At 38.3% G+C, this 23,929-nt stretch overlaps 1 protein-coding gene across 8 annotated transcripts in view; it reads right to left on the reverse strand.

The window, feature by feature from the left end:
- Positions 1-6,029: 6,029 nt before the first annotated feature.
- RPAP3 (RNA polymerase II associated protein 3) overlaps positions 6,030-23,929 on the reverse strand; it is a 31,723-nt gene continuing 13,823 nt past the window's right edge. For 6 of the 8 annotated variants that reach the window (XM_070947231.1, XM_070947230.1, XM_070947229.1 and 3 more), the window contains exons 7-17: positions 23,111-23,181; positions 22,825-22,956; positions 18,533-18,660; positions 13,570-13,691; positions 13,118-13,188; positions 12,868-12,984; positions 11,349-11,575; positions 10,669-10,867; positions 8,238-8,335; positions 6,808-6,908; positions 6,030-6,279 (exon numbers count right to left, since the gene is read on the reverse strand). In XM_070947231.1, the coding sequence (XP_070803332.1) occupies positions 6,194-6,279; positions 6,808-6,908; positions 8,238-8,335; positions 10,669-10,867; positions 11,349-11,575; positions 12,868-12,984; positions 13,118-13,188; positions 13,570-13,691; positions 18,533-18,660; positions 22,825-22,956; positions 23,111-23,181 (1,352 nt within the window). In that variant the 3' untranslated portion in view covers positions 6,030-6,193. Of the gene's footprint in view, positions 6,280-6,702; positions 6,909-8,237; positions 8,336-10,668; positions 10,868-11,348; positions 11,576-12,867; positions 12,985-13,117; positions 13,189-13,569; positions 13,692-18,532; positions 18,661-22,824; positions 22,957-23,110; positions 23,182-23,929 lie in introns of those variants that run through there. The other 2 variants (XM_070947233.1, XM_070947232.1) reach the window with 2 other exon arrangements.

A 23,929-nucleotide genomic window follows, 5' to 3' on the forward strand; every position in this document is an offset into this window, starting at 1 on the left:
CTCCGTGGGGGCCAATGTCTCGCCCCCAATAGTCAGCGATGGCACCAGCTGACTATATCGGGACGCCGGCAGCCACAGCCACTCAGTCTTGGAGGGATTGAGTCGGAGCCTGTTCCTCCCCATCCAGACCCGCACGGCCTCCAGGCACCGGGACATTACTTCAAGGGCATCGTTGGGGTGGTCTGGGGTGGAGATGTACAGCTGGGTGTCATCAGCGTACAGATGGCACTGCACCCCAAAACCATGGATGATCTCGCCCAGCGGCTTCACATAAATGTTGAACAGGAGAGGCGAGAGGACCGACCCTTGTGGCACCCCACAAACCAAGTGCCTTGAGGTCGACCTCTGCCCTTCAGCCAACACAGACTGCGACCGGTCGGAGAGATAGGAGGAGAACCACCGTAAGACAGTGCCTCCCACTCCCAACCCCTCCAACTGGCGCAGCATGATACCATGGTCGATGGTATCAAAAGCCGCTGAGAGGTCTAATAGGACCAGAACAGAGGAGCAACCTCTGTCCCGAGCCCTCCAGAGATCATCAACCAACGCGACCAATGCCGTTTCCGTGCTGTACCCGGGCCTGAAGCCGGACTGGAACGGATCTAGATAGACGGTTTCATCCAGGTACTGCGGGAGCTGTCGCGCAACCACACTCTCAACAACCTTCGCCAAGAAGCGAAGGTTGGAAACTGGACGATAGTTTGCTAAAACAGCCGGGTCCAGAGAGGGCTTCTTGAGGAGGGGCCTCACCACCGCCTCTTTCAAGGCGGGAGGCAAGAACCCCTCACTCAAAGAAGCATTTATAATCCTCTGGAGCCAGCCTTGTGTGACCTCCCGGGTAGCCAGCACCAACCAGGAGGGACACGGGTCCAATAAACATGTGGTTGCGTTCAACCTCCCCAGCATCCTGTCCACGTCCTCAGGAGTCACAGGGTCGAACTCATCCCAGGTAACCGTCTCAAGACAGACCCGCCTATACCTACCCAGTCAGAGTCCAAGCCTTCCCGAATCTGAGCGACTTTATCGTGCAGATAATGCGCAAAATCCTCAGCACGACCTTGCAAGGGGTCTTCCCGCGCTCCCAGATGGAGAAGGGAGCGAATCACCCTAAACAAGGCAGCTGGGCGATTTTCTGCTGACGCGATAAGAGTGGAAAAGTAATTACACTTTGCCGCCTTTATCGCCACTAAGTAGGTCTTGATATAAGACCTCACTAGTGTACGGTCAGATTCGGAGCGACTGGCCCTCCAACTACTCTCTAGGCGTCTTTTCCGGCGTTTCATCCCCCTCAGCTCCTCGGAGAACCAAGGAGCTGGGCAGATTCAGCGCCAGGTCAGAGGCCACAAAGGCACGACCCGATCTAAAGCACCAGTGGCCGCCCTATCCCAGGCGGCCACCAGGTCTTCCGTCGAGTCACGCACCAGAGTCTCAGGAAATGGCCCAAGCTCCATTCGGAACCTATCAGGATCCATCAGGCGCCTGGGGCGGAACCACCTGATCGGTTCCGCCTCCCTGCGGTGGGGCATTGCGGTCAGGAAGTCAAGTCTGAGGAGAGAATGGTCTGACCATGACAAGGGTTCAATAACTATATCCCCTGTATCTAAGCCATTCAACCACTGACCAGAGACGAAAACCAAGTCCAGCGTGTTTCCTCCTATGTGAGTGGGGCCCTGAATTAACTGGGTCAGGTCCATGGCCGTCATGGAAGCCATGAACTCCCGAGCCACCTCAGATGCTTCACCGATGGACGGCAGGTTGAAATCCCCCATGACTAAAAGCCTGGGGGTATCAACCACCCCACCGGCTATAACATTGAGGAGCTCGAGCAGGGTTGCTGCCACGTAGCAAGGAGCCAGGTACGTAACCAGCAGGCCCATCTGCCTCCCATGGCCCCACTTCACAAGGAGAGACTCACAATCGGCTATCTGAGGTACAGTGGCCTCCCTAGGATCAAGACCTTCCTTTACAATAACCGCCACCCCCCCCCACCCCTACCCTGGGCCCTCAGCTGATGAAATGCGCGGAAACCCGGTGGGCACATTTCTACGAGGGGGACCCCCCCCTCTGGGCCCAGCCAGGTCTCAGTAATACCCGCCAGGTCCGCTCCCTCCTCCTGAATCAGCTCACAAATGAGGGGGGCTTTATTAGCCACAGACCTGGCGTTGCACAGCATCAGCCTAAGACCCAGGCTCTGAGACTCCGGACAACCCAGGGAACGAGAAGAGCATTGGGAGCCGGAGCATGTCACCGCTTGGAGACAGCGGATACGTGCCCCCACAACATGATATGGCCCCCTGCTCCCACCATACCTGCCCCTCCCACCCACGGTCCTGATGACATCGCCCTCTTCCCTACCAACACCAACCCCCCCCCCCTTTGTGCTTGCAAATGTATCCAGTTGAAATAAAAGGCAGACACTTTCCTTCTTTGATGTAGAACCAGTGAGGAGAGGCCCCTCAGTTGTCAGAGATACAAGCATTTTGGTGATTTACACTTTAAAGATCAGAGAGACAAGGATGACCATATTGTTGTATCAACAAGAGATAATTTGAATCTATGCTTCAGTAATCTACATGAAGAATTATGAATGTTGGCAGAGAATAAAATGAAACAGAAATTAGGAAGTGTCAATTAAAAATGACAAATGTATATGACCATATGAATTGCTGAGTTAACAGAATTCTTTGTTTGAAAATGTATAAAGACTGAGGTCTCCATTTTATACTTTGCTCAGATTCTTTAGGTAGCAATACCTGTCTGAACCTTATTGCAATAATAAAGCTGACTCTGTCTGCCCAAAGGGATGTCTCTTAATTTCCTCCTTCCATAACAATAACATATGGTTGCAGTGCTCATTTGCTGCACCTCTTAGCCAAAGACTTAAGTGTTCCAGAAATAAAGACTAATGTTGTTGAAATTGCTAAATACTTCCGTAACAATCATTTTGCTGCAGCAGCTCTGAAAAGGATGGGTGGAACCAAGCTAACGCTCCCACAAGATGTTAGATGGAACTCTGTGGTGGACTGTTTTGAGCAGTATATTAAGAACTACCTATTCTAATGACAGTTTGTGAAGAAAATCGAGATAAAATAGATGGCACTGTCACGGCCAAAATCTTCAACATTGGGCTTAAGAGAAATGTTGAACATATGCTGAGCATCCTGAAACCCATCTCTGAAGCTTTAAACAAAATACAGAAAAATAGCTGTTTTATTGCTGATGCTGTTGAAATTTGGAAGGAACTGAGTGAACACTTAAAAACAAAACTACACATGGACAGAATTAAATTACAAGCATTAAAAAAACGAATGGGACAAGTACTGTCTCCAGCTCATTTTTTGGCAAGTATTGTCAATATCCAGTATCAGGGTCAAAACTTAAGTGCTGAGGAAGAGGAGTTAGCTATGACATGGATATCCAGCAATCATCCATCTGTAATGCCAACTATAATAAACTTCAAAGCTAAGGGGGAACCATTCAAGAAATATATGTTTGCTGAAGATATTTTAAAGAAAGTTACACTAGTGAACTGGTGGAAGTCACTTAAGCACTTGGATTTAGAGACTGTTCAAGTAATGATTTCACTTTTAACAGCAGTAGCTTCTTCTGCAGGCGTTGAAAGAATATTCTCTTCCTTTGGACTCATTCATTCTAAATTGAGAAATCGTTTGGGACCCGATAAAGCAGGAAAGCTTGTTTTTCTTTTCCAGATTATGAACAAAGAAGAAGATGAAGATGACAAGTGAGCTACAGAGGATAGTATTTAAGTTTTTTATGTGTAGGCTGGGCTGACAGTCTAAGTTTCTTAAAATATATATATTTTGTTTAGCCAAATTAGTTAACAAACATGGATGTTTGTTTAAGCAAATAACATATGCTGTAATGTTATTATTTCAGTTGAATAAATCTATTTAAATTGTTATTATTAAGGTAATGATTATTTTTCTCCTTCCTAAGTACAACAGAAAAGTTGTCCAAATATGAATGATTAACCTATTAAACTGGGGATAAAAAAACTAATATGAAAAGTTGTTATTCTAAAAATCTTCATCTACTTGCATATTAAAGTTATACCAGTAAGAATTAGTCTTTATGTAGAAAACTATGATTTAAATCAAGCCTTACTAAATTCACCCTGATTGGCACCCTTTACTTAATATTTGGTTGCACACCCTTTGGAATAAATAACTGAAATCAGTCGCTTCCGATAACTATCAATAAGCTTCTTACACCTCTCACCCGGAATTTTGGACCACTCTTCCTTTGCAAACTGCTCCAGCTCCAGGTCTCTCTTATTGGAAGGGCGCCTCTTCCCAACAGCAATTTTAAGATCTCTCCACATGTGTTCAATGGGATTGAGATCTGGACTCATTGCTGGCCACTTCAGAACTCTCCAGCGCTTTGTTGCCATCCATTTCTGGGTGCTTTTTGACGTATGTTTGGGGTCATTGTCCTGCTGGAAGACCCAAGATCTCCAACGCAAACCCAGCTTTCTGACACTGGGCTCTACAGTGTGACCCAAAATCCGTTGGTAATCCTCAGATTTCATGATGCCTTGCACACATTCAAGGCACCCAGTGCCAAAGGCAGAAAAACAACCCCAAAACATCAGTGAACCTCCACCATATTTTACTGTAGGTACTGTGTTCTTTTCTTTGTAGGCCTCATTCCGTTTGCGGTAAACAGTAGAATGATGTGTTTTACCAAAAAGCTCTATCTTGGTCTCATCTGTCCACAAGACGTTTGCCCAGACGGATTTTGGCTTACTCAAGTACATGTTGGCAAACTGTAGTCTTGCTTTTTTATGTCTCTGTGTCAGCAGTGGGGTCCTCCTGGGTCTCCTGCCATAGCGTTTCATTTCATTTAAATGTCGACGGATAGTTCGCGCTGACACTGATATTCCCTGAGCCTGCAGGACAGCTTGAATTGCTTTGGAACTTGTTTGGGGCTGCTTATCCACCATCCAGACTATCGTGCGTTGGCACCTTTCATCAATTTTTCTCTTCCGTCCACATCCAGGGAGATTAGCTACAGTGCCATGGGTTGCAAACTTCTTGATAATATTGCGCACTGTGGACAAAGGCAAATCTAGATCTCTGGAGATGGACTTGTAACCTTGAGATTGGTGATATTTTTCCACAATTTTGGTTCTCAAGTCCTCAGACAGTTCTCCTCTTTCTGTTGTCCATGCTTAGTGTGGCACACACAGACACACAATGCAAAGACTAAGTGAACTTCTCTCCTTTTTATCTGCTTTCAGGTGTGAGTTTTATATTGCCCACACCTGTTACTTGCCCCAGGTGAGTTTAAAGGAGCATCACATGCTTGAAACAATCTTATTTATCCACAATTTTGAAAGGATGCCAATGATTTTGTCCAGCCCATTTTTGGAGTTTTGTGTGACATTATGTCCAATTTGCTTTTTTTCCTCCCTTTTTTGGTTTTGTTCCAATACACACAAAGGGAATAAACATGTGCATAGCAAAACATGTGTTACTGCAATACTTTTCTGTGAGAAATACTTCATTTTCTGGAAAAATTTCAGGGATGCCAACATTTACGGCCATGATTGTATATATTTTAAAAAGTAATTCTCTCTATTGTAGCTCATCCTATCATGGCACTAAGAACTAAAATCTTATTCCTTATTAAAGGAATATACACCTAAAGCATTACAATTAAGTATATATAGTGGTTCTGTCTCCAAAGAAGAAACTGGCAGTCAAAATCATAATTAGTGAAATTTTAACAGCAAGCAAATGTTCTTAAAAGATACCAAGACTAAATAATAAAAATAAGAGAAATATTAAATGTCAGGGTTTTTTTTTTAAAGTGATTTTTCACTTGTCTAAGCTTGAAATTCTGCCAAGAAATACTGGAAGTATTGCAAATAAGAAAAAAGATTGAAATAATTTAACATTTGTGAATTTATTTATATGAATAAAAATATATAATTTTTAACACACAACTAGTAAAAAATGGAATTTGATAAATATTTTAACAGCTATCAATATTATTTCTACAGAATGTTCAAAATGAAAAATTAAATAAGATTCAGGCATAACATGGTGGATCAACTCATAACAAAAAAGCTCAATGAACTTGAAATTCTCTATCATAATCATCTATATGGAACTGTCCTTCCAAAGCAGTATATAATCTGCTGTATAGAGAGATATAAAAAGTGTTTAAATTAAATGCTATATTTTATCTTGAGTTGCTTAATAGGAGAATCTTCCAAATGAGATTGTTCCAAATGATCAAATAAACAACGTACAGCTATAATAAAAGAGAAATCCGGTATTACATTGTTTAAATTAAAAATAGATTTAGCATTTAGTAAATGATATCAGCATTCAATTTATATATTTAAAAAGACAATAAACAAGTTGCAAAGAGTCTGAACTAAGAGTCATATTAAACTTGGAATGCACATAAACTTGACTTTATGAACAATACAACCCACTGCTATACAGATGTAATTGTACAGAAAAGAAACAGAAAATGGCTTGGCCATCTTGGTTCTTTGTTTCTTTATTATCTTCCAATTTAAACAGAAAGAAAAGATACTCAAAGAGATATGGGATCTAGAGAAGAATTTCACAGACCCAACAAATCTTTTTATAGTTTGTTCTGAAAAAAATATTTTCAAATATTTTTAGGGACAGAAGGGTTTCTGTGGAAAAAATGTTGTAATAAATGTTTTTAATATATCTGGAATAGTGACATGCTGATCATATTTATACTAATCTCTAAACTAACAAGCCAGTTGATGTTAATAATGACCCAGTAATGTGTTTTACTTACTTTTTTTCTCTGATTCTGACATAAACATAACTGCCATATCAAATCTTTTGGATTCTGATAATTTGTGCAGAATTTCAAGGATAAGTAAAGGCTCTTCTTTCCTTGAAAGATAAGATATTAATTCATACCTATCATTATTTTTATGGCATAAAATAATAAAAAAAATTATATTTCATGGCATAAAAAAAGCACAACATTGACTAAAATGAAAAATGCATATTTGAAAATAATACATACAGCTGCATACTCTAAAAGTAGCTATATATCAAATATATAATTGTTGTTAAAATGAAAATAAAGTCACGCCCTGAAAACCAAATGACCCTTCTGTATTTTTCTGTTAGCTGATGGATTCCCCAAATTGCAATTGTTTAAATGAGAATATCTGATTTTATCTTTATGGCATTCTGGTTCTAAACTGCCCAGAGTCTGGTTCTAAACTGCCCAGAGTCTGGTTCTAAACTTCCCAGAGTCTGGTTCTAAACTGCCCAGAGTCACTTAAGTGTAGAAATTTAATATACAAATAAATAAATAAAATCTGTTCCATATTATAGATACACAATAATGGAAACATTCCATTTATATTAAATAGTCTACTAATCTTTATTTCCTTGGTCACTGTAAACTTTTCTTTTTCTGTATACAAGTATGCAACTGATTTTCAAGTGGTCACTAAACAACACTAAATAAATTAAACTTCCTCTTAAAAAGTAACCACCCCTCTCCCAAAGAAACTGGTAAAAGTTCAAGAAGAATAATCATTTTCTTCGTTTAAATTTTTGGCATCTTGAATTAAAAAGAGTATTTAATAGTTTGATGTATCTGCTGATTTTTCCAATATGCAGAGAGAATTTGATGGAAGACCTTTACAACATCTTTCAAGAGGTAGTCACTGATCCCTTCCAGAACAATATTTGGGTAGAATTTTGTGCTTTCTATAAATTCAGAATGTTCTGAAACATAGCACAAAAATATTGAGATGAGTTGCTTCTTCTTCCCCTAGTTATAAGTCTGGGGGAAAAAAATGCTTTCATTTTTTAATTTAACATATTATTCAGAAGCTCAGAGTATTTCTGGGATACAATTTTGTCAGATATGTATGAAGAAAAAATTGCCATGGCAATTTATGGATCATCTCTGGATTTCTATTCAAAAATGGTAAGTCACATTGAAGTGTTTCAACCATGAGAACTACTTTTGCTGTTCTTACCCTTGTTTTTTAAAACATCTTAAATTACATAATAATTTATTGTATCTGCTTCTTATCCAAATAGTATGAATTTTAATATTAGCATATTACTAATATCAGATAGAACAAATTTGTCTAAGAAATATGCAGCAGAAAATATTAAAACTGGTAGTCCATTTAAGGCACAATCCAATCAAAAATACAATAGTAAATTAATCTGAGACAATAGCTTTAAACTTACTTAGTATGAAAATCTTGTAGAATTTTCAAGATTTGGCAAAAAACCTCTGGATCCAATGATTTTTGGAAGAGGTTAGGATAAAGGGAAGGATCAATTTGCTTTGGAAGAACAAAAGAAAAACAGACTAATAATAGGAATATATATATAAATCAGACCCCACATTTACTATTAATAGATTTCATATTCTTTCATAATGCCTACTAAAATAACATTCAAACATAATTTATTGTAACAATTACTATTCAAATTATAGCAGATTACTATTAATTACCTTGGGAGCTTCTCAGTTTCTCAGTAAGGTTAATAATGGCAATCACCTTTCACAGTAAAACACAATGAATGTCTTTGAATGACAAATGCTATCCCCACCCCACTCCTATAATTAGCAGACAAAAATGCTGACCATTTTCTGAAGCATATTTCATAGTTTACATGGTGGTGAAATAAAGCCCTAAAGATCTGTCCATGAATTAGATATGTGATACCTGGATTCAAATTCATACTCAGTATAAAGGAATTAATTTCAATATTGAAGAAGATACCAAAAGTCATTGAAGATGGACTTGAAGAAAAGATTACAGTCCATGAATTGAAAAAAACTGTTAGAAATAAATTCAAAATAACCTTATTTTCTTTAGTGTAAGATAGAACAGAAAACAATTTAGATCGGCTTTCAAGATTCTATTACAGCCAAGTTTACAGCCAATTACAGCCAAGATTAGTTGAAGAGAAATATTCAGCTTTATTTTTTCTTCCCCTCAGCCTGAATTCGTTAACAAATGAAGCTTGCTTTGAGTATACATGTGTGAAACTTAATTATCTCTTAGATCCATTGCAATATTTTAATACAGGCCACACAGCCAAGCAGAAGAAATAGATGAACTCTTTGCTAATCAATTAACAAATGTTTGTAGGAAACATACCACAGTAGTAATGGGAGACTTTAACTGATGTCAACTGGGAGACAAAGTGGGAGATCGAACAGATTCCTAACCAACTTAGCTGACAACTTTGTCATCCAAAAGGTAGAGGAAGGAACTAGAGGAAAAACTATACTGGACCTAATTCTTACTAGTAGGGAAGAAATGATAGAGGGAGTTGAAGTTGCTGGAAACTTGGACAAGTGATCACATCAAAGTGGAATTTAATTAAATGCAAACACAAGCAATAGAAAATAATCCAACCAGTATCTTAAACTTTAAAAGAGCTGATTTTAAAAAACTCAGAGAGACCCTAAGCAAAATTTCATGGATAAAAATCCTAAAGGGGAAAACAACTCAAGCAGCATGGGAAACACTGAAAAATATGATCATTAAAGCCCAGTCCAAAACAATACCACTGAAAAAGAAAAACAAGAAATCCAAGAAGAAACCAGCATTGTTGCACAAAGATCTCTCTCATAAACTGAAAGACAAAAAAAAGATAAGTACAAAAAGTGGAAAGAGGAAATAAGGCAGAATATCAGCAGCCAGTCCGAATCTGAAAAGATGAAGTTAGGAAAGCAAAGGCTCAAAATGAACAGACTTGCAACAAAAGTCAAAGATAATACAAAAAAAGTTTTTCAACATATAAATAACAAGAAAAAAAGTCAAGGAAACAGTTGGTCCACTAAAGAGAGAAGATGGCAAAGAAGTAACAGGCAGCAGAGAGAAAGCAGAGCTGCTTAACTCATTCTTTGCATCAGTCTTTATACAAAAAGAAATTATAGTCGAACCTACCAAAAACATAACTGTAAAAGACAGATTAGAAATAAAAATTAAAATAAGCAAGAAAATGCTTAGAGAACACCCATCTGATCTTGACGAATATAGATCACCAGGACTGATGGATTATATCCCAGAATTCTGAAAGAGCTGGCAGATGTTATCTCAGAACCATTTATTATATTTTTTTAAAATCTTGGAGCACTAGGAAACTACCAGAGGATTGGAAATGAGTTGATGTGGTTCCCATCTTTAAAAAAGGAAGAAAAAAAAAACCAGACCCAGGAAATTACAGACCAGCCTAACATCAATACCAGAAAAGATACTGGGAAAAGATAATCAATAAACAGATTTGTGAACATCTAGAAACAAATAAAGTTATAACAACTAGCCAACACAGATTTGTTAAAAACAGATCATGCTAAAGCAATCTTATTTCATTCTTTGACAAAGTCAGTCTTGACTTCTGGAAACTGCTCTGACAAGCCCCTGCAGCTTTCTTGGCAAGTTTTCAGAAGTGATTTGCCATTCCTTATTTCTTACAGCTGAGAGAATTACTGGCCAAGGTCATCCAGCTGGTTTTGAGCCTAAGGCAGTTTCTAGTTGATGCCTCCCAGTTTTTAATTGATGCCTTAACCACCAAACCAAACTGGTTTTTGAAATAAAATTTGTTAAATGCCAAAAATTTGGGAGAAACTAGTGACCATAAAAAGAATGAGTTATCTTACCTTCAAATATCTATACAATTGATCAGGATAACTTTTTAATTTTCGGAAATCTGATTCAAGTTGGAAAGAATTCACAGGGACTGGAGGCACGGAAAATTCAGACACAGAAGAAATAATGTAGTTTTTTGTCTTAGCTTGTTTTTTTATAACACTAGGCTGAAGTGACGGTTTTTCTTTCACAGCATTTGTGATAACAGATCTAAAATATTAAGACAGAGAATTTCTGTTTGGTTAAATATTTTGCCTTAGGAAATATATACAATTACCTGTTTAGAGTACTTAGTACCATGTCAAAAGTACCATTAGAATCATTGTGTAGCAAATTATGCAAATTTTCTTATGTAATTAAGTTTAACAAATGCTAAATGCAGTTGACTCAGCCTTCCAAGGACCCAGATTGTTGGGGGCAATAGGCTGACTCTGTAAACCGCTTAGAAGGCTGTAAAAGCACTGTGAAGCAGTATATAAGTCTAAGTGCTATTGCCAAACTGTAGATATGTAAATAAGCAGTTGAAATGTTGAACTAGATTCTTAAACTCATATAATTTTAAAGGGTTACAAAAAGTAGTAAGAAAATCACAATATGTTTTTGGCACAAATTCATGCATAGGATATTTCTTTTACAAAGCCTTTGAACATAAAAAATTGACAATATTCTGTTCTAAAATATATAATCCTACTTGGTCAACAAAGCATCACCAATTTCTTCTATTTTCAGCAGCTTTGCTTTGGGAGTCCCAGATGGAGAAGAGAAATCTTCATTTTGATTCTTAATAGATATTAATTCCTGTATTTCATTTGGGTTATCAAAAACAGATTGAATAGGCTCAGATTCTCTGGTGAGCATCAAATTTGCATTTAGCACATCATTATTGATTTCCTCAATGTTTATTCTTCTTAAAGGTTTCTAAATAAACAAAAATAACCAAGCAATGAATTAACATAGAAACACACTTTTACATATAATGAGCAGCATTTCTAAAGAATAACTATATCTTAATGAAAACAAAGAATATTTTGTCTATCTCTTCCACAGAAATAATCTAAGGGAAATGTTGCATCCAATCTATCAATCTTATCACAAAGGTAGAAAGAAGAAAATAAATGAAATTTCACTCCTTTAAATAATTATACTTTTTGTGCCTGATTTTTCAGTGACTTGAATATAATATTAAAATGGTAGTTTATCATTATTTGAATGTGAAAAAGGAGAATGAGATAAAGAACAACAGGAAAGAATAAACTAGAATTCCACTTTTTTGTGTTGGCCAATTCCTGAATTGAGGGTGCTTGATGCACTCTGAACTTGGTTGTGTTCTTGCAGCTGTTTCATTTTGGATAATGAAATGTCTGCAAGAAAACAACCAAGCTCAGAGAGCACCAAGGACCCCTCATTTCAACCCTGATAAATATTCTTTATTAATTCCTGACTTATCAACATGTGAAGACTAGCAACTATGGTTTTAAAATCAGCTACAACTCATCTGCTTTGTTCCTTACAAATGTAACCTGTTACCAACAATACCCAATATACTGAGTCCAAGAACTTGATATTGGTATTTTTACTGTGGACTTTATGACTTAATACTGTGATGCATTTTTATTTTTTCTTTTCATTTTCTACCCATTTGTGCAATGTCTTACCTGATGAAGAGCCTCTAAGTTCAAAATGTTCATGCTCTTTTGAATAACTTTGTTTAGTTCTAACAAATGTTTTGCCCACCTATAGATTTTAATGATCCCTCATCTAAACCCAAGAGAATTATGACTGATATATTGGTGGCCAGGATTTGCAATTAACTTAAATAAATTCTGGATTAGATTCAATAGTGTGCTTTGAACTGGATAAGTGGAATTGAATCCTGGATAATTTATTCAGTTTTATTATCAAGAAGCATTCTCTTGTTATCTACTAAACACTATTCACTCAATATTATAAGTATTCGATTACTGGTAAATGCATAAGAGAGACAGGATTGGAGTCAGAAACAAGTAACTTCAACTAATATGCCAAATTGCTTATCCTTACAGAAATACTACACACAAAAAAGTCCTCACTAAAAATTTTTAAAAAAATAAGACTTGCATTCTTTCATCATTAATACTTAAGTCCTCCTCCCGCCTTTTAATGTCACATTTTAACTATTTTTGTCCTATTTAAAATATTTATATTTAAACAAACAAACCAATACTACTTACAGCTGATCTCAGATGCAAGGGTTTATCAATGGGTTTTACCAGATTTTGTATTTCTGATTCATTCTGTAGTAGTCCAAAATATTCAGTGTCTGACAAAAAACCTTTTGCGATTAACTCCTTAAAGGAAAGATTAGTCAAATAAATATCCATGGAAATCTAAAGAGGTTAATACCCACAAAATATCCAGATTAAAAGCAATTAATTGCTGTTGCAAGATAGTATTAAAATACACAAGCACAAGCACACATACATTTTTAAGCTTTGTTATTTCATTCATTGCTTGCTTATTTCCAGGTTCCAGCTTCAGGACACTTTTGAAATCTAGCAAACGAAAAAAAAATATTTAGGCTTTCAATACATTTTTATAAAGATACAAGTGCATTTCTTCCAATATACACATTTATTTACAATGGTACAGTTACATCTATAAAGGGTAAGCACTTGGCAGTTTCACTAACTTCAACAGGACTTCCAAAACATTTATCTGTTTAAACCTATAGGATTTTCGTAATAGTAATATTAACTGTTCTTTAATTCTTACTAAAAAGCAACTAGAAAAAAATTGGTTCAAAAAAGCTATAATATTATGCTACTGTACATCACAGCATTTTGAATTTCTGAATGTTATTGCTGGATTGGAGCTGCTTCCTTCAAAGAGTTGGATAGAGAAAGGGACAACATTAAACAGCCACACAATCGTACCTTGCATAGCTTCTTTTAGTTTTCCAAGAGCAGCTCTAGCTGTGCCTCTTCTGGCAAAGGCTTTAGAATATGAAGAATCAAATAACACAGCTCGAGTGCAATCTTCCTCTGCTTCTTCATATCTTATTGATAAAGAGTTGTTTGTTTAAAAAATACTTATTATAGCATAATTTAATACAGTTTTGGGCTCTTAAAGCATATAGTAATTCTCATCTATTCCAATTAAGGTTTTCATGTTATGTGAGGTATGAAAGAGAAATATATACTAGAATGCATGTAAAATCACCTCAACAGATTAATTAGGGAAGGACTAACATATATTTATTATTTAGAAACAAAAATCTTGTAGATACTAGAATGGTAAGATACTCTAATGGAAGCTAACAGCAATAATTCGTTGCAGGATCTTGCTTGGATCCCAAGAATCTCAATTTTTACTAGCTGTACTTTGTGAATGTTAATAAAAAATAAAGACGAAAGGCAAATAAATATATAACTGTGACTGAATTAACTTTACTAAGAAAACATGTAAATTTAATGAGTTATATACAGCTAAAATACATGTGAGAAATATTAGTCTAGAACTACAAATGATTGTAAAGATGAAATGAATAATAATTGGAATATTTGTCTTTGTATTTTTGAAATCTAGACAATGGTAAGTTTTTCTTTTTTTTTTTTTTTTTTTAGAAATATGAATAAGTATAAACTGTAACAATTGAAATACCTTTAATGGTATATGGTGATGAAAGTAAAAAGGATTAAGTTATAGCTTGGATAACAGCTAGAACATTTTTACATTTAATTAGAGAAATTGTAACGATATAAATATTTTTAATTATATATTGTGATGAAAGTAGAAATGATTAAGTTGTGATTTGGAGGATTATATGGGCAAAATTATGTGGGTTATTGGGAGAGTTTAAGATGTGAAAATGAATAATATAAGAGGGGAAAATTATTTGGTTTATTATTATTGGTAAATATAATTAATTGATTTGTAAGAAATTGGATTGCATGGAAATAATTGGAATATTCATGTTCATATTAATATACAAAAAAGATAGTTATATAACTAATTGATTTATATTAAAATGTTGAATTTGTATTAAACAACTGTAATATTACATAATTAACCAATGTGAGGATGAATATAAAAATAGATGACAATGGGAAGGGGTATAATATAGAATAGAAGGGAAAAACAGAATTTGATTAAGATAATGGGAGGGGCAGATATGGCGGGAGCAGGGGACCATATCATGTGTTGGGGGCGCGCACTCGCTGTTTGAGAGTAATTGCGCGCCCCGGTCCCCAAGACTCCACTCAGATACTAGGTGGCTTAGATACTCAGGACCTGGGCCTCCGGCTGATGTTATGCAATGCCAGGTCCGTGGTTAATAAGGCCCCCCTCATCCATGATTTTATACAGGATGGGGGAGCGGACCTGGCAGCTATTACTGAGACTTGGTTGGGCCCGGAGGGAGGGGTCCCCCTGGTTGAGATGTGCCCACCAGGCTTCAGAGCGCTCCATCAGCCAAGGGCCCAGGGGAGGGGCGGGGGGGGTGGCGGTTATTATTAAAGAAGGTCTTGGTCCGAGGGAGACCACTCTGCCACAGATTGCCGGATGTGAAACCCTCTTTGTGAGATGGGGTCATGGGGCTCAGATGGGCCTGTTGCTCACGTACCTGGCTCCCTGCCGCGTGGCAACGGCCCTGCCCGAGCTACTCGATGTGATAGCCACGGTGGCAGTTGATACACCCAGGCTTATGGTCATGGGTGATTTCAACCTGCCATCCGCTGGTGAGACGTCTGAGATGGCCCGGGAGTTCATGGCTTCCATGACGGCCATGGACCTGACCCAGTTAGTTCATGACCCCACCCACGGGGGGGGATCACACTCTGGACTTGATTTTTGTCTCTGGCCAGTGGTTGAGTGACCTTGTTATAGGGGATATAGACATAGAACCCTTGTCATAGTCTGACCACTCGCTCCTTCGCCTAGATCTTCGAACCGCTACACCCCGCCGCAGGGAGGCGGAGCCTACAAGATGGGTCCGCCCCAGGCGCCTGATGGATTCTGATAGATTCCAGATGGAGCTTGGGCCATTTCCTGAGGTTCTAGCACATGACTCGGTTGGGGACCTGGTGGCGGCCTGGGATCGGGCCGCTAGCGGAGCCTTAGATTGAGTCGTGCCTTTGTGGCCTCTGACCCGGTGTCGATCCCTCACGGCTCCTTGGTTCACTGAGGAGCTGAGGGAGATGAAGCGCCAGAAAAGACGCCTGGAGAGAGGTTGGAGGGGCAGTCTCACCGAATCTGATCGAACACTGGTAAGGTCGTATATTAAGACCTAGCTAGTGGCGATAAAAGCGGCGAAGTCTAATTACTTTTCCGCTCTTATTGCGTCATCAGAGAATCGTCCGGCGGCCCTGTTCAGAGTGACCCGCTCCCTGCTTCAATCGGGAGTGCGGGAGGACCCCTTGGAGGGCAGGGCTGAGGATTTCGGACGATATCTGTATGACAAAATCACTCAGATCCGGCGGGATTTGGACTCTGACTGGGTAGATCCGGGCAGGATGACGAGGAATAGTCTTGAGAATGTTATCTGGGAAGAGTTTGACTCTGTGACTCCAGATGACGTGGACAGGATTTTGGGGAGACTTAATGTGACCACATGTTTACTGGACCCGTGTCCCTCCTGGTTAGTACTGGCTTCCCGGGAGGTCACACGAGGCTGGCTCCAGGGAATTATCAACGCCTCGTTGAGGGTCACTTCCCCGCTGCCTTGAAAGAGGCGGTGGTGAGGCCTCTTCTCAAGAAGCCCTCCCTGGACCCGGCAGTATTGGCTAACTACCGTCCTGTCTCCAACCTTCGCTTCGTGGCGAAGGTTGTTGAGAGTGTGGTCGCACGACAGTTTCCACAATTCCTGGAGGAAACGTCCTATCTAGATCCGTTCCAGTCAGGTTTCAGGCCTGGGCACAGCACGAAAACGGCATTGGTCGCGTTGGTTGATGATCTCTGGAGGGCTCGGGACAGGGGTTGCTCCTCTGTTCTGGTCCTATTAGATCTCTCAGCGGCTTTTGATACCATCGACCATGGTATCATGCTGCACCGGTTGGAAGAGTTGGGGATGGGGGCACCGTGTTATGGTGGTTCTCCTTTCTCTCCGACCGGTTGCAGTTTGTGTTGACAGGGGGGCAGAGGTCGACCTCGAGGCCTCTCATCTGTGGAGTGCCACAAGGGTCAGTCCTCTCGCCCCTTCTGTTCAACATTTATGTGAAGCCGCTGGGCGAGATCATCCGTGGCTTTGGGTGAGATACCACCAGTACGCTGATGACACCCAGCTGTACATCTCCACCCCAGGCCACCCCAGAGATGCCCTTGAAGTGATGGCCCAGTGCCTGGAGGCTGTACGGATCTGGATGGGGAGGAACAGGCTCAAACTCAACCCTTTCAAGACCGAGTGGCTGTGGTTCCCGGCATCCCGATATAGTCAGCTGACTCCAGTGCTGACTATCGGGGGCGAGTCTTTGGCCCCTGTGGAGAGGGCGCGCAATCTGGGTGTCCTCCTGTCCTTGGAGGAACATCTGACGGCTGTTGCCAGGGGGACCTTTTGTCAGGTTCGCCTGATTCGCCAGTTGCGCCCCTTTCTTGATCGGGATTCCGTGTGCACAGTCACTCATGCCCTCGTCACCTCTCGCCTGGACTACTGCAACGCTCTCTACATGGGGCTCCCCTTGAGGAGCACCCGGAGGCTCCAACTGGTCCAGAATGCGGCCGCATGTGTAATTACGGGAGCTGCATGGTGCTCCCGCATAACACCGCTCCTGCGCGAGCTGCACTGGCTCCCAGTGGTCTTCCGGGTGCGCTTCAAGGTGTTGGTTACCACCTTTAAAGCGCTCCATGGCATAGGACCTAGTTATCTTCGAGACCGCCTTCTGCCACCGAGGGCCTTCTCTGTGGGGGCTCCTATCCTCTGGAATCAACTGCCCCCAAAGATAAGGAGAATCCAAGACCTCCGTGCCTTCCGCCGTGCCCTTAAAACTTTCCTTTTCCAACAAGCCGGGCTGGCCTAACAAATCCTTTTAAATCATTTTAAATTTGTTTGTCTTTTTAAATTTTGGGCCAAATTGAGATATTTCCTTTTAATCTGTTCTTAATTTATGTATTATGTATTATGTATATATCTGTTTTTACTTGGCTGTACATCGCCCTGAGTCCCTAGGGAGAAGGGCGGTATATAAAATTGAAGTAAAATAAAAAATAAAAAAAAATAAAGATTAGAGATGAGGATGAATGGTAATATTGGTTTTTTTAAAAAATAGATGAGGAATAAATATGGTAAAAAGGAAATATAGAAATTGTAAATTTAATTGAAATGACTAAACACTGTTTAAATTTGTGAACCAGCCAAATACTCTGTTCAAAGAAAATACGTTGTATGTTTGTATGTGTGTTTGTCTAAAAAATAAAAAAAAACACCAAAAAAGGTAGATGCGTCTTATACTCCGGTGCGTCTTGTAATCCGAAAAATACGGTAATCTATGCTAATCAGAGTGCTGATTACTGGTGGAGAGGTGCTGGAGTCTTTTTTTTTTCTCTTTTGGGCTGGTTGATCATCTCTTTTGCATAGACTATAGATGTTGTTAATGTTTATGTGTCTAATGATGGCTGATTTCAGAGAAAATCAACTGGAAAAATGTGACAAACTTAGACCAGGTCAAGTCCAAAAATGCCAGGGAATTTCTAGAAGCCTGGCACTCTGACAAATCTCCTTACTAGCACTGATGATGTTACCTAGTTAGGGTAATGAAAAAAAGCAAGCTTAGAGAGCACCAAGGACTCCTTGTAAGCCATTCCCAATGACCAATAAAATGAATGGTTGATTTAATAAAAATCATGCATTTTAAAGTGAATTTCATAAAAATGCATACATAAAAATGGTAAATTCACACAACTCACTTTTGAACTTTTAGATAGGCCATAGCTCTATTTGCTGGAAGAAGTGCATTGGTGCCATCTGCTGCTATTCCACGTGTGTAACATTCTATTGCTATTTCATATTTACCTTCTTTGAAATATCTGTTGCCCTATATTTGGAAAAAGAAATAAATAATGTGGTAATCTAAATATATGCATTCATGTACTACTGAAAATAACACTTTTCTCAATAATTTTATTTGCAAGAGTAGAGCAGGAAGATTTGACCACGGGGAAAATTTTCTAACAGCTATATAGAATTCTGTATTCTTTGTATCAGACAGTAAGCAATATGATGTCTCCAGCTGTTTTGGACTACACTGCCTTATACCACAATTAGTGTTACTGTTGAAATTATAAGTTAAATTGAGATGTCATAAATCAATTGTAAGCAATGCGTCATCTGAAATTACTGACATGCAAAGGAAGTACAGAAAAAATCAGTTTAACAATACTGCTCCCTATATCACTCGCCGTTTGCTCCGGGCGTTGGGAGACCTCTGTTTTTTTGCAGAGCAAGGCTACGAAAACAAGCTTTTCAAGATAACTAACAGATTAAGCAAAGAGGATGAGATCTGGACCTGGATCTGTGACCCTAAACTGCAAGTATTTATACTTATTTTGCAAAGGATATTGAACAAAGTAAAAAAGAACTTTTAAAATGGCGACTGCCGAAATTTGAGCAGGGAAGCTGAAAAGGGAAAGTCCTTCCGTTTCTTATTAAGCCACAAAGTAGCGGAATAAATACTCCTGGCTACAATTGAAGAAAAAGCTCTACTTTTGTGTTTTGTGTTTTCTCCTTCCTGGAGACTTGATTTGATATTAATCTCGTTTGGAAAGCTTTGCTTTTTTTTTCTTTTTTAAAAAAAGTTTGCCTGTGTGGAAATATGGCGTTTAGGCTTACAAAGCCGGACAAACAAGCGGGGGGGGGGGGGATTCCCCCATCCACAAACTATATGAACAAGTTCTTAACTTACAGTCTCAGAAAACTGATTTTAATATAATTGAATTTCTTCTGGAGGAGATTGTGAGAAGGGATGAGATTATGAATCAGAACTTTGAGAAATTTAAGCAGGAAACTAAAGAATTGGTGCAATTAAAGTTTGATATTTTGCATCGAAAGATTATAAAAATGGCTAATGGTTTCTCAGAATTTATGATCAGGTTGGATACAAATATTAATCTATTAGAGTCTAAAATGGAGGAAATTTAGGACAATTTGGAAAATAAAATAGAAAAAATTGAAAATGATTTGATAAATATTCAAGACAATAGTTTAGAAGAAAAACCAAAAATGGAAGTTGATCCAAAGATTTGTAATGTAGAAAATATACAACAACGGATTGATAAGGAAGTTTTAATGATGCAATATAATTTTACTGAATATGCGATTAGACTGAGAGGATTACAGGAAAATAACAGAGATGATTTAAGGAAAATATCTTCTGAAGTTCTGGCTGGGATTTTAAAGGTTCAACCTGAGGAGGTATTTTGTAGGATCGATAGAGTCTATAGAATAAACTCCTGGATTGCAAAGCAAAGGCAATTGCCTAGAGATGTGGTGATTTATTTTACAGATAAAGAAATAAGAAATAATATTGTGCAGAAATCTTTTAAGTCTACTTTGCAACTGTTTGGAAGAAAGATTTGGATATATAAAGAATTACTGCCTAAGATGTTATTGGAAAGAAAGAAATTTGGTTTTCTGGTGGCTGAGCTTAAAAAAAGAAATATCTTATTCAGATGGAATGCTCCAGTTGGTATTGTAGGGAAACAATAATATAGAATATAAAATACTGATATACTAGATTTAGTAAAAGCTTGTTATTCTGTAATCATTAGGTTCCTGTAACATATATATTGTGCTTTTGTATCACATATATTATTCCTTTCTATTTGTATCTCCTGTTACAAACATATTGTCATTAGGCCTCTGAAATGTATCTGGTATTTGTCAAACGTATGTCCCTGCCATTTGACCTGCTCATATCAATCTCTTTCTGTGCCACCTAAAAACATGGTATGTATCTGTTGGAACTCCAGCCATCAACAAAGGGATAATTTACATCTCAATCCTAATTTATTCCTGATCTGGATAAGATCTGGTCTTCAGGAGCCAGGGGCTAAGTGGCCAATTAAGTAAACAAAGATAAAACTAATTGGAAGTTTAGATTCCTTTGCAGGGCAACAAAGAATACACAAACATAAATTAAGGGGCCAGAATTGGGGATCTAACTGATGCTTTAAAGGTATAAAACGTGGTTACATCTTCTCTGAAGATGTGAACCCTCCCATATACATATCTCTTTGTATGTGTTTGGAATGGTTTTACCCAGCCTTTTGTCTTTGATCAAAGATTAAATGTTGATTCTTATTCAAGCCTCTGTTTAAGTCTTTCTTTTTGGTTCACTGAGAGCTTAAGCATATAGCCGGACCTTACATTTCAATATTGAGATATCAAGGAGAAAGATATCAATTAAATACTGTTGAAAAAGCGGAAGAATTTTATCAAAAAAATTTAAAAATGAACTTAACATCTTTATGCACAACACAAGAAAAGCAGAAGGAGTTAGAAATAAAGGAAAAACATCGAGACACAGAGGCCTTTGTAGATGAATTGCCTTTGGATTCTTCAGACACCTCAGCTGGATTATTTATGAATAAGAGAGAAGTGGCATCGGATTCTAACGTGATGATTCATCAAGTCACAGACAACCATGGAAATCAACTAATTGATACACAACTTACAGAAAAGAAATATGAGTCACAAAAGCAAAACCAACAAGATCAAGTTATAAATCAGAATGAAAACCGATCAGTTGATACAAAACCTGCAGAAAGGAAATTAGGATGGAGATCAAACCCACAAAAAGAAAGGAAAAAAAGAAACAGGTCTCACAAAAATAAAAATTTCTAAATTAAGCAACAGCGAAGCCAGTTATTTTTAAAAAATACATGATTGAATATTTGAGGAGATGGTTGAGGCGAAGTAGTGGTTAATATCATCCTGAGGAGAGTGACGGACCTCTGCAGTGCCGTAATTTTGGGATGTGAAAAGGGCCTTAAACTGTTCGATTGGAATTATCTATTTTTGGTTTTCTTTTTATTGATCAACGTATTATATCTATGCTGAGCTATAAGGCAAGAGAGTTATGTTGGGGCATGCAGAAGATCTGGCTGTTACCCCATTATGACGATGGGAATTAATAATCCTGAAGAAAGCCACTATTACAGATATTATATGGAATACAATTATAAAGTCACTCGGGTGGTTGTTTTCTTTTTTTATATATATATGAAGATATTCATTATTGATGGGGGCAGATGATAACTGAGGATTTTGAATATTCTGTTGCAACTGGGATGTTATGTTACCCTAATACGGATGATGGAGTCAGCAATCCAGTGGAAAGACATCAAAGAAGATATTATATGGATTATAAATTTAAAGTCATTGATTTTGTCTATATAAGGGAATATTTTCTAGTAGGATGGGCAGAAGAACAAAGATATTAAGAATTGTTGTGTATGGTAATTTTGTAGGAAAGTGGGTGGAAACAGGCTAGTGTATTGATTGTATAGATTAAGAAAAGGGATGTTTAAGAGATATATTTATGGGAGTGGAGGAAATGGATAGAGCAGAACAAATGTAAAACTAGAATTTATGGGGAAGGCTGCTTTGAAATGTCATATTAATATACACAAAAGTTTAAATGTTAAAGTAGGATTTATTATATAGTTCTAAAGTGGAAGGTTGTTTTGAAATGTTATATTAATATACAGACATAAGTATGGGGGAGGAGAAAAAAGGGCAGATTATTGCTAAATTGGGAGTTATAATAATATTACTGTGTTAAATCAGAAGTTATTATATAGTGTTATAATAGAATGTTATTTTGAAGTGCATGGTAAGAGGGGGAAGTAATAATATTAATAATATCATTAGAAGTAAGGGTCAGTATTTGGAGGAGGGAGTAAGGGGATGGTAAAATATTATAAAATCTGTTATGTATTAGGTTTTTATTTTGAAGAAGTCACAGGGGTGGTGGGGTGGTGAGGGGGGGTTAGGGAGGAGGGGGGGAAAGGGGGAAAAATTTGTAATTGAAAACTTTTTCAATAAAAAAAAAAAACAATACTGGTCAAATATAGTCATCAATTATGAGAATGCAATCCATGAATAGCATGGTCATTCTGCCACTGGCCAAGAAATGATTCGTTAGACCAAAAACATTCCAATTTAAATATCTGAAAAATATTCTTGCATTACTGCTTACCAAATCTTTTTCTGCCATAGCCTTTTGCTTTAACTGCTCCTCCTCCAATTGTTTCAGTTCATCTTCTGTAATTTCCACTTTCCTAAAAGTATCTGTTTCTTCAGCCTGACAGTTTACTTTTGACAAGAGAGCCTAATATAAAAACATAAACAATATTTCAAATACAATACAATAGAATTCTTTATTAGCCAAGTGTGATTGGACATACAAGGAATTTGTCTTTGGTGCATATTTAGCTACACAAAATCATGGTCATTGGCAAATTTATTAAGTTGATGTTCTTCACCTGCTCAATTTTCCTAAGTTCATTCTTCGCTTCAAAGTTGTTTGGGTCCAATTCCAAAACCTTTTCATAATCTGCATGAAGATATAAAGGTAGAGTTTTCAAAAAACTATGATTGTATAAGAAATTCTTTAAAGAAAGGAAAATATAAGGTTCCGTTATGATACCAGTAGTGCTTCTTTATATAAAATATGACATAGTTCAGTGCAAAAACTGTGCCCTAGATAAACTAGATCATTCCTGAAATATATTCTATTTGTCTAGAGTATTATAGTTATATTCTACAATATTAGAAACCAGGTCTTCCATGTACTTGTTTTCATTTTGATTGAACATTGCCACAGTTCATTTTATGTTATCAATTTATTAACATAGCCCCGTGATGGCGAACCTATGGCACACGTGTCAGAGATGGCACACAGAGTCCTCTCTGCTGGCACCGTCATGTGCGCCATCGCCCCAGGTCAGGTCTCCATGGCGTTTCTTTTGTGAGCTTCTGTTTCCCTGCAAACGATGAAACAGAAGCTCATGAAAGAAAAAGATCTTACCTCTTGCTGCGCTGCCGGTGTTGGGATGCCCCGCCTCCCGCTGGCCAGCTGGTCTTCGGGTCTCTGCTGTGCATGTGCGCATGTCCATGCATGCGCATATCGGTGCATGTGCACGCTCATGCATGTCCGTGCATGCGCATGCATGCACATGTTCACACATGCACATGTTAGCGTGCGTGCACCTTTCAGTTTGGGCATGCACGTGCAGTTTGGACACTCTAAAAAGTTGTAAAAGGTTCATCATCACTGACATAGCCTATCGTCTACCTAAAGA

The sequence above is a fragment of the Pituophis catenifer genome, unplaced genomic scaffold, assembly GCF_029215685.1.
Source record: "Pituophis catenifer annectens isolate HBS135680 unplaced genomic scaffold, rPitCat1.0.hap2 SCAF_7, whole genome shotgun sequence".
NCBI lineage: Eukaryota > Metazoa > Chordata > Lepidosauria > Squamata > Colubridae > Pituophis > Pituophis catenifer.